The sequence below is a fragment of the Rhinichthys klamathensis genome, unplaced genomic scaffold (genome assembly GCF_029890125.1).
Source record: "Rhinichthys klamathensis goyatoka isolate OS25496 unplaced genomic scaffold, OSU_Roscu_1.1 h1tg000029l_1, whole genome shotgun sequence".
Classification (NCBI taxonomy): Eukaryota; Metazoa; Chordata; class Actinopteri; order Cypriniformes; family Leuciscidae; genus Rhinichthys; species Rhinichthys klamathensis.
The window spans coordinates 2,960,418-2,976,148 of NW_026606579.1; the positions used below are offsets into that span (position 1 = coordinate 2,960,418).

A 15,731-nucleotide genomic window follows, 5' to 3' on the forward strand; every position below is an offset into this window, starting at 1 on the left:
GTTTAACTGAAATGTCACAATGCAAAAAAAACCTGTCTTAAAATAGGCTTCATTTTTTATTAAGCTATATATATATATATATATATATATATATATTCTATTCGGATTTTGTGAGATTCACCCTAAATTTTTTTTTTTTTTTTACTTTCTCATATCACTCATACAGTTCTATAAATAATAATAATCATTATATTCACAGAGGGAGAGTATAATGCATAGTGGGCGGAGTCTCTGCAGTGCATGTGTGAGTAGGCGTGGCCTCAGAAGATGGACGGGATAGGGGAACGGTGAATCGGACAGGGCGAGGTCACTGGAGAGAGATGGAGAGCGGTGCCGGCTATGTTGTTTAAGCTTCCGGATTTCTCATAGCCTTCAGACGTGAGAGAACGCAACATTAAGAGCACAAAGACACACAAAACAAATACAAAAGTGTCTCGTGGGACACGGTTACAGACGGGCGTGAGATATGCGCACACAAATAAGACCACATCACATTTACTGTGTCCAGCCATCAGAATGATGCAATTTTCAAACACTGAAATGTCTAGAACATTTATTTTCGTTTTTCATTTTGATCACTGAACATGTTTGTGTGCAATCATGTGCTCAGAAATTGTGAGAAACCGAATTGCTAAATTATACATAAATAGGGCATTATAATTTCCTAAACAAATTACTATGATAAGGATTTTCTCAAAGGACTAAAACACAGTTTAATTATGACGATGATGGTGAAGATGATGATGAGGAGGAGGAAGATGAGGATGATGATGAAATTCAACACACACAAAAATTCTAAGCCAGTCTGGATGGAAATGCCAACTAAAACTGTACAAAAGTTGCCAAAAAGCTCACAAAACAAATATAAAGAATGCGTCTTATTTCTGCCATTCATGGACGAGTTTCATCAATGATCAGCAGTTCAGTATATATATATATATATATATATATATATATATATATATATATATATATAGAGAGAGAGAGAGAGAGATCGAGAGAGTAGTGTACAGTAACAGTCCTGGCCATATAGGTAATTCTAGAATGTTGTTTACACATCATGAAACGATGATCAATGCAAGTAAATGATATTGGTTAGTACGTACAGTATCATGTATATCTGATTGTAATAGTACATTATAAATTGAAGACTCTTGGTCATCAGGATATTCAATACAATAAAATAAAGCAATAATATAAATATTGGCCCTGTAATACTATAGCTTGTAGAGTGACTTGTCATGCACAGCCATAAAGCAACAATGAGCCTGTTTACATGCAAACCAAACCAATATGCTGATAACTCACAAAAATCCGCTTATTGAAATAACCTGTTGTCCCGGTTTACATGCAAACCAATAACCCGGCAATGCAGGCAAACCGTCAAAATGTAATCTGACTGAGTATTTCACATGTTATGTTTGTTGTGATAAATAAAGCATTAAAAAGCGACTCAATCTTACAGACATATTATCCTCTCATGCAGTTACAGATGCTGCATTTTTGACTGTGGCACTTCTGCACGAGAAAAACACATTTTTATCATTTCTGGGGTCAAGAAAGAGTCAGTGTGTGCAATATATCTCCTCCTCCCCATACAGCGAAACGCTCGCTCTGTCTGGATGCAGATTTGCAGTAAATTCGCAGTAAAGTTGCTTTCCTGTCACACATCACACACTTCAACTAAGCCGAAGTTTACACGCTGGGAGAAATCGGAGTGAGGGGCGAAAATCTTTAAGCCGTTTATGACTTTACTCCAGTAAAGGAAAACGGGTTAACGTGTTTACATGAGCACATGTACTGTCGGCTTATAAAGTGTATAACTGGTGTAAGAATGTGCATGTAAACAGACTAAATAAGTCTGTTTAGCTGGTGCTAACCTTCAACTGCCCTTTAGCACTGGTAGTGTTGAGGGGACGCCAGGCTGGGACAGAGTTTGACCTTACAAACTCGGCCCCACCGGGTGCCTTTGCCCTTGAGCTGGTCCACATTTAACCTCCCAGCAGGGTTATTAGCCTAGCATTTGTTGTCTGTCAAACAGTACAGCCATGTGGTCTTGGGTGCCAACTCAACATCTGCCTTGTTATAGGGTCATAATATAGTTAAGTATTCATGCAAAATGCAAAAGCAATGCAAACAGCCAGCCAAATAATGATGCATAGGTAGGACGGCAAAACAAATAGACTTTTAAAGAGGACCTATTATGACCTTTTGGGCTCTACTATAACAGGTTTTCATGCTTGAATGTTAAAAACACTTTTTTTCCCCACATATTCTCCATTGTTGCAGCACCTCTCTTCCCAGTCTGTCAGTAACGCTCTGTTTAGTTCCTGTCTCTATGAAGCCCCTCCTTCTGAAAAGCACAATATGCTCTGATTGGTCGGCTGGATCAGTGTGTTGGGATTGGTCGAGCGCTTCAAAGTGTGTTTGGGAAATGTCCCGCCCCTTCCCATAACCAAGAGGTTCAACACACTACTAACTAACTCAACCAGGCCACGCCCCTTTATTCTGCGTATGAATTATTTAAATGAGAAATACTGTGACGTGTTCGTTTCTGGATGAAAACCTTTAGACTACAATGGAGGCGTTTCAGGGAGTTCAGAAACACTGACACTGATATAGAGAATAACTCCCGCTGGAGGGACTTTTCATGCTCAAACAGCAACATTACACACTAAAGAGAGTTGAACATGTAAAAAAAAGCATCATAGGACCTCTTTAAAAAGGGAGGAGAGCCAGGAAAACAGACTCATATTGAGCACGGCAAAAACTATAAATCGTCGGTACACAATATAAAACTTCTGAACAGTTAAAGTTCTTCATTTCCATCCATGAGTCAATGTTTATGACAATGGATTGACAGATATAAGGGATGAATTGTGTTTGGAGTTTAGGAAATGTGATGGGCATTTGTTTGGACATATATGCTAATATGAAGAATGGAAGGCTTTGATTGGACGAGCAGAATATACCTGTTTTTCTAATAGCTGTATCTGCTGTGCAGGTGTAGTCGCTGGCGGCCAGTAGGAAGCACGTGCCTTCAGTGTGACGGTCCTGTTCACGCATGCTGGAGTGACGCATGGGTATCCGCTCCTCTGGAGACATGCTGATGTCACTTCCTGCGCTGCAGTCCGCAAACACTGGTGGGAAATGAAGAGCACGGGCAGTGAAAAACAACATCTGCTTATTTGGGACACGGAACAGCTAGAGACAGAGGTGAGAGGTCAATCACAAGACGAAAATAGGACCGAAATTGGGTTGAACGAATGAGTCATCAGAAGCTGTGTGTGTGTGGGTCAGGGTTTACCTACATTGTGGGCATAAATGTCCCAAATAAGGATAGTAAAACATGAAATTGCCTATATTGTTAAAGAAAAACGTCTTAAAAAAGATCCAAAATAATGTCTTAATGAAAATGTAACAATGCAGACAAAATATCATTTACTCGTAATAAAATCAGCAGAAGTCAATGGAAAATTATGCATTTGGAAAATAACTGGTATATGAAATATCTTTTTAAATGTATTATCTCACAGCATAATAATAACAACATAATAACACAACATTTTCATTAACTTTCAAGACTTTTTTGTCATTTGTAACATGACTAACTAATATGTAAAATCCATCGGTTCATATCAGTCCATTTACCATAAATAAAATATGCATGTGCATTTTTGCACTTCTCAATCGATCATGAACTACGGAGCCCCTTAAAGGGACATGATGGTGTGAAAAATATGAGGTGGGAGGAAAAATATATATTTCACTGCTTTCCCTTGAAAAAACGTTGTTTTCGCTCACGAAGAACAAAAAAAGTTTTGTGAATGAACGCAAAGATTCCTGGGGAACACAAAACTTTTGCAAGAGAACGCAATAGCATTGAAATAAAACTTTTCCTCCCATCTCGTTTCTTTATAGCATTTATTAATATATTGAATTAGCTTTATATTTTCAGTTTTCATCTTAATTTCAGTTATTTCAAGTATTAGTAATTTCGTTATGCGCTTTTGTCTTTTTTTTTTCTTGTTATTTCTATTTCAGTTTTAGCTTTGGTCATTTTACTACTTCATTTTAAACCTATTTTATTTCAGCTAGTTGCCAAAGCAGCATTTTTTTATTTATTTTTTTGCTTTAATTTTTCATCTAATATTTATTTCAGATTTTACTTAGTTTTATATTTTATTTTATTTCAATTAACGCAAACTCAATTTTAATAGTTTTATTTTAGTTTTAGTTAATAATAACAAAACTGGGGTGCGTTTCCCGAAAGCATCGTTAGCCAACTATGGTCGCAAGTTCCGTCGTTACCAATAGAGTTCAATGGGATTTGCGACCAACTTGCGACCATAGTTGGCTAACGATGCTTTCGGGAAACGCACCCCTGATCAGGAAAACACAATGATGACTTTTTTCCCCAACTTGAAAACAGGTGAGTAATGTATAGTCTGTATATACTGGAAACCCTGTAAAAAAAAATAAATAAATTCGGGTTCACCTGACCCAGATCAGATCCGCTACATATGTGTCATTTGCTCAAAAACAGTTGGACAGCTAATTTAAGGCCCGACTTTTCCCACTGTTAAATCCCGTGAAAACCATCGAACAGCAAAAGCACATCACATGTAAATGACCAACATGCACAGCATCCTAAAATCTGACCAGCATTAAACTGCAGTTTTGTCTCTACATTCAGACTGAAATTTCGCAGTGAAATCCAGCCCATCTTCAGGCTCCTGAATGCATCTCCGTGGCAACGGGAGAGATCTGCACCCTCTCTTATCCTCCGCTCTGCAAGGAATACTGGATCTCAAACGCCATCAGCTTTAACCCTCCAGGAGAAAAACACACCCGACTCAGTGGAATAGATGGCACAGTGCTCAGTTACTGAGTCTTACTTTACGGTATTCAGTGAAAAATTGTTCAAACCCTCCTTCCCACTTGTTTTCAATTCAAAAACAATGATGTCATTGATGTTTCATGCCATTTGGTTACTATGGCCTGGTATTAAGATGCGTTTTGGTCGATGGGGTCACAAGTAGACGAGGGAGACATTCCCGTTTTCACCTGGTGTTTTAATCAATTTCTTTTGTCCACTTTCATCCACTTCTATCCTGTTTTCTTCGAGGGGAGGGTAAATGTATGGGCTTTTTCAGATCTTTCAATCTAATAGACAAAATAAGCTTGCGCAATTTACATGTGAACGCGACCAGAGACAATGGAAAACCACACAGGGCATCAGCTTTCGTTTCTGCTCTGACAGACGCAAGACCGAACACTGTGACTGTGTGTTAGAAATCAGGGATGGTGAGAGAACATTGTGCTTGGTATGTTTTTCGTCTTCAAACCAAACGTGGGTCTTCACTCGACAAAGTGTAAATCCCGTCTGGCTAGAGCTCTTCCTATAATGTTCACGCATTATGTCAGTAGGCGGAGAGTAGACGGTCTTTTGCAGCTGTTCGAACGCATTTGACCACATGAGCGTTTACGCTACGAAAGCAATCTGGTCGAATGTGTTTTCGTCTATCTCTGAAAGTGGTCGAAAGTTGTCAAGCTCAAAACGTTTTAGACCCCGTTTACACCTGTATTTAGTGTCGTCCATTTGTGATCCGATCGACCAAAATGCATCTTAATACCAGGTGTAAACAGGGCATTTGTGGCATATGACTATCACACTGTCGTGCAACTCCATTTATGTATTTTAGTTTAACATTCAATCAAATTAACACTGTAAAAAAAGTTTAACAAAAAGAAAAGAAAATACCATTTCAGTCTATCTACTTCAAAATTCACATTTAATTCAATGTGCTTTTTCTTTGTAATTCTTTGTGAAATTTAATAGCATTTTCGGAGTGAATATATATTTTTTTTTCCAGCGTATTAGCTTTATCAACTTACAAACCCCCTGTGGTTTCATTGCGGATCCACATTTGAAAACCCTGTTCTACAGAGTACATCCAGAACGTGACACTCCACCTTTACATGTGTTATAGACCCTCTGAAGTGCATTGAAATGAAAAGACAGGGCGGGACATATCGATCAGCTCCTTCCCTTTTTTAAAAATACACAATATAGTTTAGTTTATATCACAGCTCGGCCAGAGCCGTTACGCTCGGTAAAGCCGCAGTTTCCTCCAAATATGAAACCGTCTCCTCCTAATCTCCATATCACATATAATGTAGGGGGGCGGAGCTTCAGTGTGGTGAGCAGGACGGCCGAGGGACGTGAGAGAACGTCGCGAGGCCGGTGGTGCGATTGCTAATGAGCAGCACCTGTGAAGCACACCGGTCTCGCATCTCTCACGGAGGAGCGGAAGCATAAAGGAGGAGCGACGGAGTGGATGATGGAGAGAGGAACAGGCCTGCTTTTGTTTGTGTTTTATTTTATTTTATTTTGGTAGCCAGCAGTCGTCCGTGAGGGGCTGCTGGCAGGTAGTTATATTTTATTTTGGGTAGCCAGCAGTTCCGTGAGGGACTGCTGGCAGGTATTGTGTTTATTTCATTTAAATAAAGTTTTAATTTGATTGTCCGCCGGTTCCCGCCTCCTTCTTCCCTGAACATTGCTACATTCAGATTCTAGAGAGCATTTGATTGGACAGAAAATCTAATAAGAAGCTGAACGTTATTTTTAATGTGATGACCAAAACATTATTTGTTCATGCATCAAAGATTACCCCCATTTATAAAACTAAAAGTTTCAAGATGTAGGAAAACTCAGTTATTAAAAAAATATTTTTTCTTTTAATAATAAAAAAAAAAAAAAAAAAATCAAGGAAAGTTCTCTGGCATTTCTTTCTTTTCGCTGTATCGTAAACGTACCGAATAGTGACACCACTGTGTCGTACCGAACCAAACCGTGAATTTTGTGAACCATTACACCCCTACTCTAGCCTGGATGCCAGCCGAGCTTAGCCCCGCCCACAACATTTGAGGATGGGAAGTTCGGTCTGGACTTGATCCGTTGAGAAGCAAGTATGCCCGAACCAAAGCTGTTCGGACCAATCAAATTGTCAGGTCGGGCTTTATACGATGATGGACAGATGATCAACAGTAGCGCAATCATCCACGTCACCAAAGTGTGCTTGGGTTGAATTCGTTTACAACAAAGAATGGCTGCCGCTGGAGAATTTAGATGTGTAGATTCAGCCATTGCGTCTGTTATAGAAGATGTAGACAGCGCATTCATTTTAAAAGAGGAACAGAAAACCGCAATCAAGGCATTTGTCGATCGGAAAGATGTTTTTGCAGTCCTTTCATGGGATTCGGTCTATCCAATTGAGTGCAGAGGCATTTTCTTTCCTGGTTGGGTTGAAACATACCCCATAATCACAGCCCAATGGAGCCGTCTCAGACTCACCCTCTGACTAGAATCTGAGTATGACGACGTCAGGCTACCCCTACTCATTACAGATGTTGATCTACCTCAAAGATTGCCTTGATTGTTCTACGTTTACACTTTTACATTGCACACATTTTGTAACATTTTATTTAAGTTCAAGAGTTTCTTTAAAACTTACTTTTTTATCTTGATATAAGACATAAAGAAGATTGTATTTACTTTTTGACTGCTAAAACTAATATAATTTGTTGTTTGCCTTAATAATGTGGATAAATAAATAAAAAACAGTGGTTTAAATTCAAACTTTTCTACTTGTCTTTAAAAAAAAAAAAGGTTACAAAAAAATGTCAATAATGTCAAAATACCAAACGATATGAAAGATTATATCGTGATAATTTTTTTTTGCTATATCGCACAGCTCTCAGCTGAAGTGATGTCATCAATATCATTGATCCATATCAGCGGAAGTGAGAGACTGTGAGTTTTGAATGCTTGCATCTTCTAAATGCGAATTTCGTCATTGTTTTGGAGCACAATAGCTTAGATAACAGTAAGACTAACATATTCATACTACAAGACAAAAGCCTTAAATGACAGCATGTGTTGAACAGGCTCTCACCTGAGCGGTGGCGCTCTAGTCCTCTGCCCTGCCCGAGGCACAGCTCTCCCTGCGTGCTGTTGCATGCTGTACTCAGATCCGTTTTGCAGTAAGACGGCGAGCCAGTCTGCACAACCTGAGGGATGTGTTTCTTTCTCTTCTTGGGGAGCTTCTGTTTGGCCATGGCTAGCGAGTAGTACATGCCAAAGTTATTGACGATGACGGGCACCGGCATGGCTATCGTAAGCACACCAGCGAGGGCACACAGCGCGCCCACAACCATGCCAGACCACGTCTGAGGGTACATGTCTCCATAACCTAAAGTGGTCATAGTGACCACAGCCCACCAAAAGCCAATGGGGATGTTCTTGAACATAGTGTGGTGGCTGGCCGTAGGGTCGTTCGGACTGGCTCCGATCCGCTCGGCGTAGTAGATCATGGTGGCGAAGATGAGCACGCCCAACGCCAGGAAGATGATGAGGAGCAGGAACTCGTTTGTGCTCGCGCGGAGAGTGTGTCCCAGTACGCGAAGGCCCACGAAGTGGCGCGTCAACTTGAAGATCCGCAAGATCCGCACGAAACGCACCACCCGCAAGAAGCCCAAAACATCTTTGGCCGCTTTGGAGGAAAGTCCGCTCAATCCGACCTCCAAGTAAAACGGCAAAATGGCCACGAAGTCTATGATGTTGAGGACGCTCTTGACGAACTCGAGCTTATCCGGACTGAACGTCACGCGCACCAGGAACTCAAAGGTGAACCAGAGAACGCAAACTCCCTCCACGTAGGTGAGCGCCGGATCCGTCTCGATCTCGTACTCCAGACTGTCGTTGCGAGACACGTCCGTCTTGTTGATGATCGTGTTGAAGGCCTCGTGGGTCTCCAGGCAGAAGGTTGTGATGGAAACCAGAATGAAGAACAAGGAGGCGAATGCAATGAACTGGGAAGAGAAAGAGAGAGAGACAGAGAAGTGAGTGCAGTTTCAAACAACGCCACTCTATTTACAAGGTCAGCTCTTGTTTAGCTTGAATGGCGCTGACATCCATTAGCAACTATTGGAAGGCTGTGAGCTTTTGGTCTTTATACTGTTATTCAATGTCCAGTTGTCCTTGTTTTTTATTCGTTGAGTCTTAAAAATGCTGTGTTTTCAAGGACACAGTGAAGGGAAGGAATCACATATTTCTATGAAAGCCTGTGAAAGTTTTGCCAAGCAGTGTTGGGGAAACTGTAGCTATTTGGGATATAATATAACTTATAACTTATAGAAATCATAAATTATATATCAAAGATTTTCTTTAATATTTAAGTATGATGTTATAGGTTTGTTTATTTTTTACGTATAAAAATAATATATATATATATATAATTGATTTGGAATCAGAATAGTATTCATTTGGCAAAAACAATTAGTGATTTTTTTTCACAAAATTACTGCAATAAGTAGGATTTATTTTCTATATTATTACATCGTTTTGAATAGATTCATGAACCACCCAAAGGAACAGACTCATTCTCGTGAATCGGTTCATTTGGATGGCCTGTTAAAAAGCATTTCCCAAAGCTTCATATGAGGGAGAGGCGCAACTTTTTGGGAAGGCACATTTATTTACAGTATCGTCTCAGATTTATTGCTTGTCTGTGGTACAGCAGCATTCACCGTGACATAAATAGCATTGCACTTTTAGTGAGTTTCTCTCCACCACCGTTGTCACGATAATGTGAGGCACAACAAAGCAAAACACTCTTCCAGTATCTTGGCCGGTCATCAGCGTGTAATATTTAATGTCAATAAAAGCCGTCAAATGAGTGAGTCAGACTTTATAGCAGCTGCGTTCAGCCCACACAACAGCACTCCCGTCCCGTCTGTCAACACATCACCTTAATGTCCACACAATTATTTAGAAAGCACACATCATAACAGACACTGTGTGGTTTCACTCAACCACAAACATACACACTCGCATAACTCAATAATACTCAATTATCGTATCTCCCCCTTATATTCACGGTGAGCCTGTGATGTGCAACTGCTAGAATAACAGATCAGCACAGACCTGAGAAATCTCCAGTCAAAGTACCGCTAAAGGCAGACGCCAGCTCTGCCGAATGTGAAAAGACATCAGCGCGGGACAGCCTGTCCCCTCTGGATAGCGTCTCAAAGGGGCCTGTCTCTCGCTTTTACTCTTGCTTTGTTTTAGCGTCCTAATGAGGCTTTAGCTCGTCTGGAGGGCTATAATCACTGCAAAGCCAGCAGAAATGATCAGGACCAAAGCATTATGGGATCAGACAATGAAAACAACCTCCAAACGCACTATAACAGGGTCTTTGTTGGTCTACTGCGCGTGCGGTACACTTGTAAGCAGTATCTAATGATCTTGTCATCCACCGCAGGCTTCAGAAGTCTAATGTGGGGTTTGGCAGTGAACGCAGCTGGCAGGGATCTGTGTGGGGTTTCACATCCACACTAACCTCGCTTTATACCCCGTGACTTCATTAGCCAAGCAAGCAGCCTAAAGCTTAGCTATGTGTACACTTATAGGCTACGTTCAGACTGCAGGAAAATGTGGCCCAAATCAGATTTTTGTTTTTCTCATGACAGTGTGAACGGCACAAACCACATGGAGTCTGATCTTTTCGATTATGGTTTGGGCCACTTCAATATGTGGTCCTAAATCTGATACAAGTCGGATGTTTTGCAATGCAACCGCATATCGGAATTCATGAGACCTTTACGTCACAATTCTGCGCTCATGGGAGTCACTTCAAAGATTTTACATACCAGAAATTATTAAGACAGTTGTGAAAGATAGTCAGTGGAAAGACAATTATGTGTCAGAACTTATAAGTGTTACAGTGACAGCTCTATACAAGAAAAACATCATAAATGTTTAAAAACTCTTTTTGCATCCTCGTCTTTGTTTGTAATATTGCCTGCGCATAAATTTCCTGGGTTCTGCGGCAGATCACATTATAAATAAATGCACAATCGCTTACTTTAATGTCATCCGTGTTTACTTCCGTATAACAGTGTGCTGCGTCACGTCTTCTTATCGCAGTTGGAACATAGCCTTATAGGGCTTCATTTGCTCTGATTCTAAACTCTAGTGAGCTGCTCTACTAGGCTGCATTTTTATGCACCTGACAAATAAAATGTCTCTGCAATTTCTATGGAGGCAGATTTGTGCCTCAGTCTAAAAAAAAAGCAAAAAGGTATTTGTGACGTAACATTTTAAATATGAAACAGGGACATTATGAGATAAAAAGTCACAAATCATATGCATGCATTTATTACAAAAAAGACAAAAACATTTTTTATATATATAAATATATTAATGTTTTCTTTGTAATGCATTCATGCATATAATTTAGGAGTGCATGCATATATACATGCAATTAAATCTATGCATTAAAATAAAAAAAACATTACAATAAATAATATTTTACGTAAATTAATGTATTCATTACATACGTACATATATATATATATATATATACACACACACACACACACACACACACACACACACATATATATATATATATATAGCCTATATATATATATATGCATATAATTTATTATTAATTTTGGGGTGTATATATGCATATGCAAGTAGTACATGCATGCATTAAAACCTTACTTAAAATATATATCCCTGAATACCAGAAATAAAAATTTGAGGCAGATGGTGGATAGAAATCTGATTAAAAAATACTGAAAAGTATTGCTAGAAAACTATTAAAGATGCACAATTTTGATGGACAATATCTGTCTAAAACTGAGATGTGCCTGATCATTTACAGAGCAGCATTTTAAATAAGCCACTTATGAGTTTTTATTCAGAAATGTTGAAGAAATGTATAAGAGAAATGTTGCCTTATAAAGGAAGACAGCAACACAGCTCATAGGTTTCAAAAATGCAGCTCAGTAAGCAAAAAAAGCAGTTGCCCAGGAGCAACAATATTTAGTGTACATTTGACAGTTGCGATGGACGGATTAGAACACCTGGGGGGAAAAAATAATAATTTGGAAATGTCCCTCATGACAGAAAAATCTATTTGAAGGAGTTGGGCTCCTCTGAAGAGAGGCTGGTATCTGTATTGACGTTGGAGCTGCTTTCTATGCTGATATAGCGGCTTTATACTCCTTTTCCGTGGAAAATGGATCAGACATGCACTCTTCTTGCACTCCCCGAAGTGTGTGTGCGTGTCATACCATAGATAGTGCTGTCTATGTGACAGGTTCTGATGCTAATAAAAGAAAGTTCTGCTTTTTATCCAAAGCTGCTTAAAAATGGTGATTGATTCGCGTGTGAAGCTGTAGACGTAGCTGTCGCCGTGAATCTGTGTGTGTGTGTGTTTTTGGCCGTGACTAAAGGTCACCTGTGGATGATTCTCTCAGGACCCCCAGCTCTTAACATATGGCAGACACGGCACCGTCTCCCAGGCAACAGTGTCAGGAAAAGCTCCAGAGCAACGAGACCCTGGTGTGTCAGACTCCTCTGAGCATGATTATCAGAATACACCCCATCTAAATCTCACACACACACACACACACACACACACACACACACACACACACACACACACACACACACACACACACACACACACACACACACACACACACACACACACACACACACACACAGGTTTACTTAGCTATCTAAATGAGAACAATGCATAGAATAATTTTATAACAAGATGATTGACAGCCCGGTTTACAGTGACAGAATCCATGTAACTATGAGACAGAGTGCAATTTCAATCTCCCAAAACCTGACTTTTTCTTCACAAAGAGTACATACTTTTAGGGCATATGAGTAGACGGATTGAGACACAGTATGCACATGATGCTGCACATGACACAATAGTCAAACGTGGAAGGAATGGAAAACAGCTTAGTTTCATAGACAGCAAAATAATAGATATAAAAAAGTTTGTAATTTGATGTTGGCTTGAGAAAGCGTGGTTTTAAAAGCTGGAAGTTTGTAGTTTTTTTTAATCTTTTTTAAAAAACAAAACAATTTATCACACAAAAGGTTAGGTTAAGCGCATTGCATTGTGGGATACAGTATTCTCTGTGGTGTGCTTTGTTACATTCTGCAAATTTAGTGCTTGCATCCATGCATTCAGAAAATCAGCATACTGAAATTTGCATGAAGTAATTTGGCGACAACATGGCATACTACTGTTTCAAATGTTCGCTGTTGCATAATGCATCACATACTGCTACTAAACATAGCATGTACTGTAGTACACTAGTGAACATAAAACAGTCTGAAGTAATGAATACAGATGAAGTGTGTCGTCGTCATTTTAGACCAGAATCAAGTCTTGTCACGGCTTTATTTGCCAGCCGGAGAGACGACACTTCAACGCTGTGATTCAGTCACTCAAATATTATCGCTGACACAGACTCGCTGACAGCTCTGTTATTATCCGACTAATGTATTGCGAGTAGTTCACGCACTTATCAGGGGTCTGGAGGACATCCCTGTGGCAGGAAAACGATGAATGTCACATGAAGGGTGAAAGCATATCAGAGCTTTCAGAGGAAATCTGCTCGGAGGTCCAGTTCTGAGATGTGTGTCTGTGGGTGAGTCGTGTGTGTGAATCACGTCTACAGGTGTGTCCTATAGTCCCTGTTCAACAGCAGGAGCGGGAAGTCCTGTCACACGAGCGGAGGGACGTTCCACAATCACGCTCGCTCCCGGCATGCAACTTCTTATGTAGGTCATGCAAAAAAAAAGGTGCCTGTGGATCTGTTCCAAAAACAAGCTAGCTACACCAGCGGCTCCCTTCTAAGGCAGCGTCCTAACAGGAATAAAAGCTCAGAAGTGACTTATTTAGAAGTCTTTACATGGACAGCAACTCTGCATGGCACATAAACAGTTTATCTCACATGGAGACTTGACTCAAAGTTGTTTTTAATCCGCATGCTAAACAAACACCACAATATTCTAATCAACTATTTTTATTGGTCTTACCGTTTGGGGTCGGTAAGATTTTTAATGTTTCTGAAAGAAGTCTCTTATGCTGAGCAAGACTGCATTTATTGAATCAAAAATTTACAATAGCTGTTTTCTATGTGAACATTTTAAAATGTAATTAATTCCTGTGATCAAAGCTGAATTTTCAGCATCAGTCTTCAGTGTCACATGATCCTTCAGAAATCATTCTAATATGCTCAAGAAACATTTCTTTCATTAAACTTTTTTTGTGTGATTGATATTAAAGGTGCAGTGTGTAGATTTTAGCGGCATCTAGCGGTTCGGTTGCGAGTTGCACTAAGGGCTCAGCCCACTGCTCACCCCTCCCTTTCGAAGAAGCTACGGTGGCTAAAACGGGACAAACATATCGTCGTCTGAGACAGCAGAGAATAGCCAGAGTAAGCCAAGTTTCTGTACCACAGTCCATTATAAACCACATCATGGATAAAGTTTACAAAGCCATAGTCAGGTGAGGATCAAGGGTCTTAATATATAATATAATAATAATAATCAGCTGATTGTCTCACGAACGTAACCAGCACATTTCTCCCCACATAGCAAACCCATAATACAGCGAGGGAGAAGAACCACATGAAACTATGCAACTATATATTTTTTCTAACAGGGTAGTAAAAGTTTAGCTGGCTAATATGAGCTGTTATGCTGTAGGGCTGTGGCTGAGCTGGTTAAAGCGTAAAGCATTGTTTATACTCGACGCATCCGCATGAGCGCAAAGGTGCGCGTGGCAAAAATGACGTGATTGTAACAGCGCGTGTGCCTCCGCATCCCCTAGACACCATTTCATACACACAAATTAATAAATAATAATGAATAAAATAAAATAAAAATTCTCTGATTTTGAAAACTCTTCGCAATCGACTTAAAATGCTTCCAAGATCGACTTGTCGACCGCGATCGATGGGTTGGTGACTCCTGTAACGTTACTGTTTTACGGTCAATAGTAACGTTACTAATCAGCTGATAGTCAAAGCCATAACACAGCGAGGGAGAAGAACTAAGTTACATGAAACAATCCAACTACATATTTTACACCACTGACAAGGGAAAAGTCACTACTCACTGTGTTTATGGCTAGCTTCTAGCTTTCTGCTGCTTCTCTTTCAAGGTAGTGACGAAACGCGCTCTGTAGCGCTGCGTGTTCGCTGTCGGCTACGGTAGATACATGACGTCACAATATGTTGACCTTCATAGAAGGGGGTGCCCGCGGTTATGTAGATATAAATGTCTCATTCTAAGGTAATAAAAACATAACGGTTCATTGAGTAAGGTCTTTATACACCACTGAACACATAGTTATGGATCTTATATTGCATTTCTGTCAATAGATCCTCAGAAATATTACACATTGCACCTTTAATTGCATCATAAGTCACTTTGCAATAAAGGCCCGGGTATAATATATTTTCTGTGTTCCGCTCCGTCTCGCACTCAGCTTACTCAATATACTCGGTATACTCAACCGTGGATGAGCGCGGATGGACACATTCGAAACATGCGCAGTACAATGGCTTTATTCATATTTTAAGAGACATCAGAGGGCAGCACTGGGTCGTGTCATTCATACAACATTCGCTCGGAAGGGTAGAAGAGGAAAAGTAGTGGATCTGCCATTGTGCAAAGTTTAGAACAAGAACCAAAACAAAAGCGATGGAGGATATGCTGCTTTGTTTACAGTTTTGTATCACTCTTTACGCACTCTTCTTCAACTACTGCACAGTACATTTTCTGTCTCAAGAGTCCACTAGGTGGCAATACGCACAGTTGGGATTCATCCGCGTAACCTCCA

General features: G+C 40.0%; 1 protein-coding gene across 1 annotated transcript in view; it reads right to left on the reverse strand.

Annotated features, from left to right (window-relative positions):
- Positions 1–223: 223 nt before the first annotated feature.
- Positions 224–15,731, reverse strand: part of kcnc2 (potassium voltage-gated channel, Shaw-related subfamily, member 2) — a 55,542-nt gene continuing 40,034 nt past the window's right edge. Inside the window, exons 2-4 of the mRNA XM_056245281.1 lie at positions 7,959–8,874; positions 2,973–3,140; positions 224–370 (exon numbers count right to left, since the gene is read on the reverse strand). Coding sequence (XP_056101256.1) covers positions 261–370; positions 2,973–3,140; positions 7,959–8,874 — 1,194 coding nt within the window. The 3' untranslated portion in view covers positions 224–260. The remainder of the gene's footprint in view (positions 371–2,972; positions 3,141–7,958; positions 8,875–15,731) is intronic.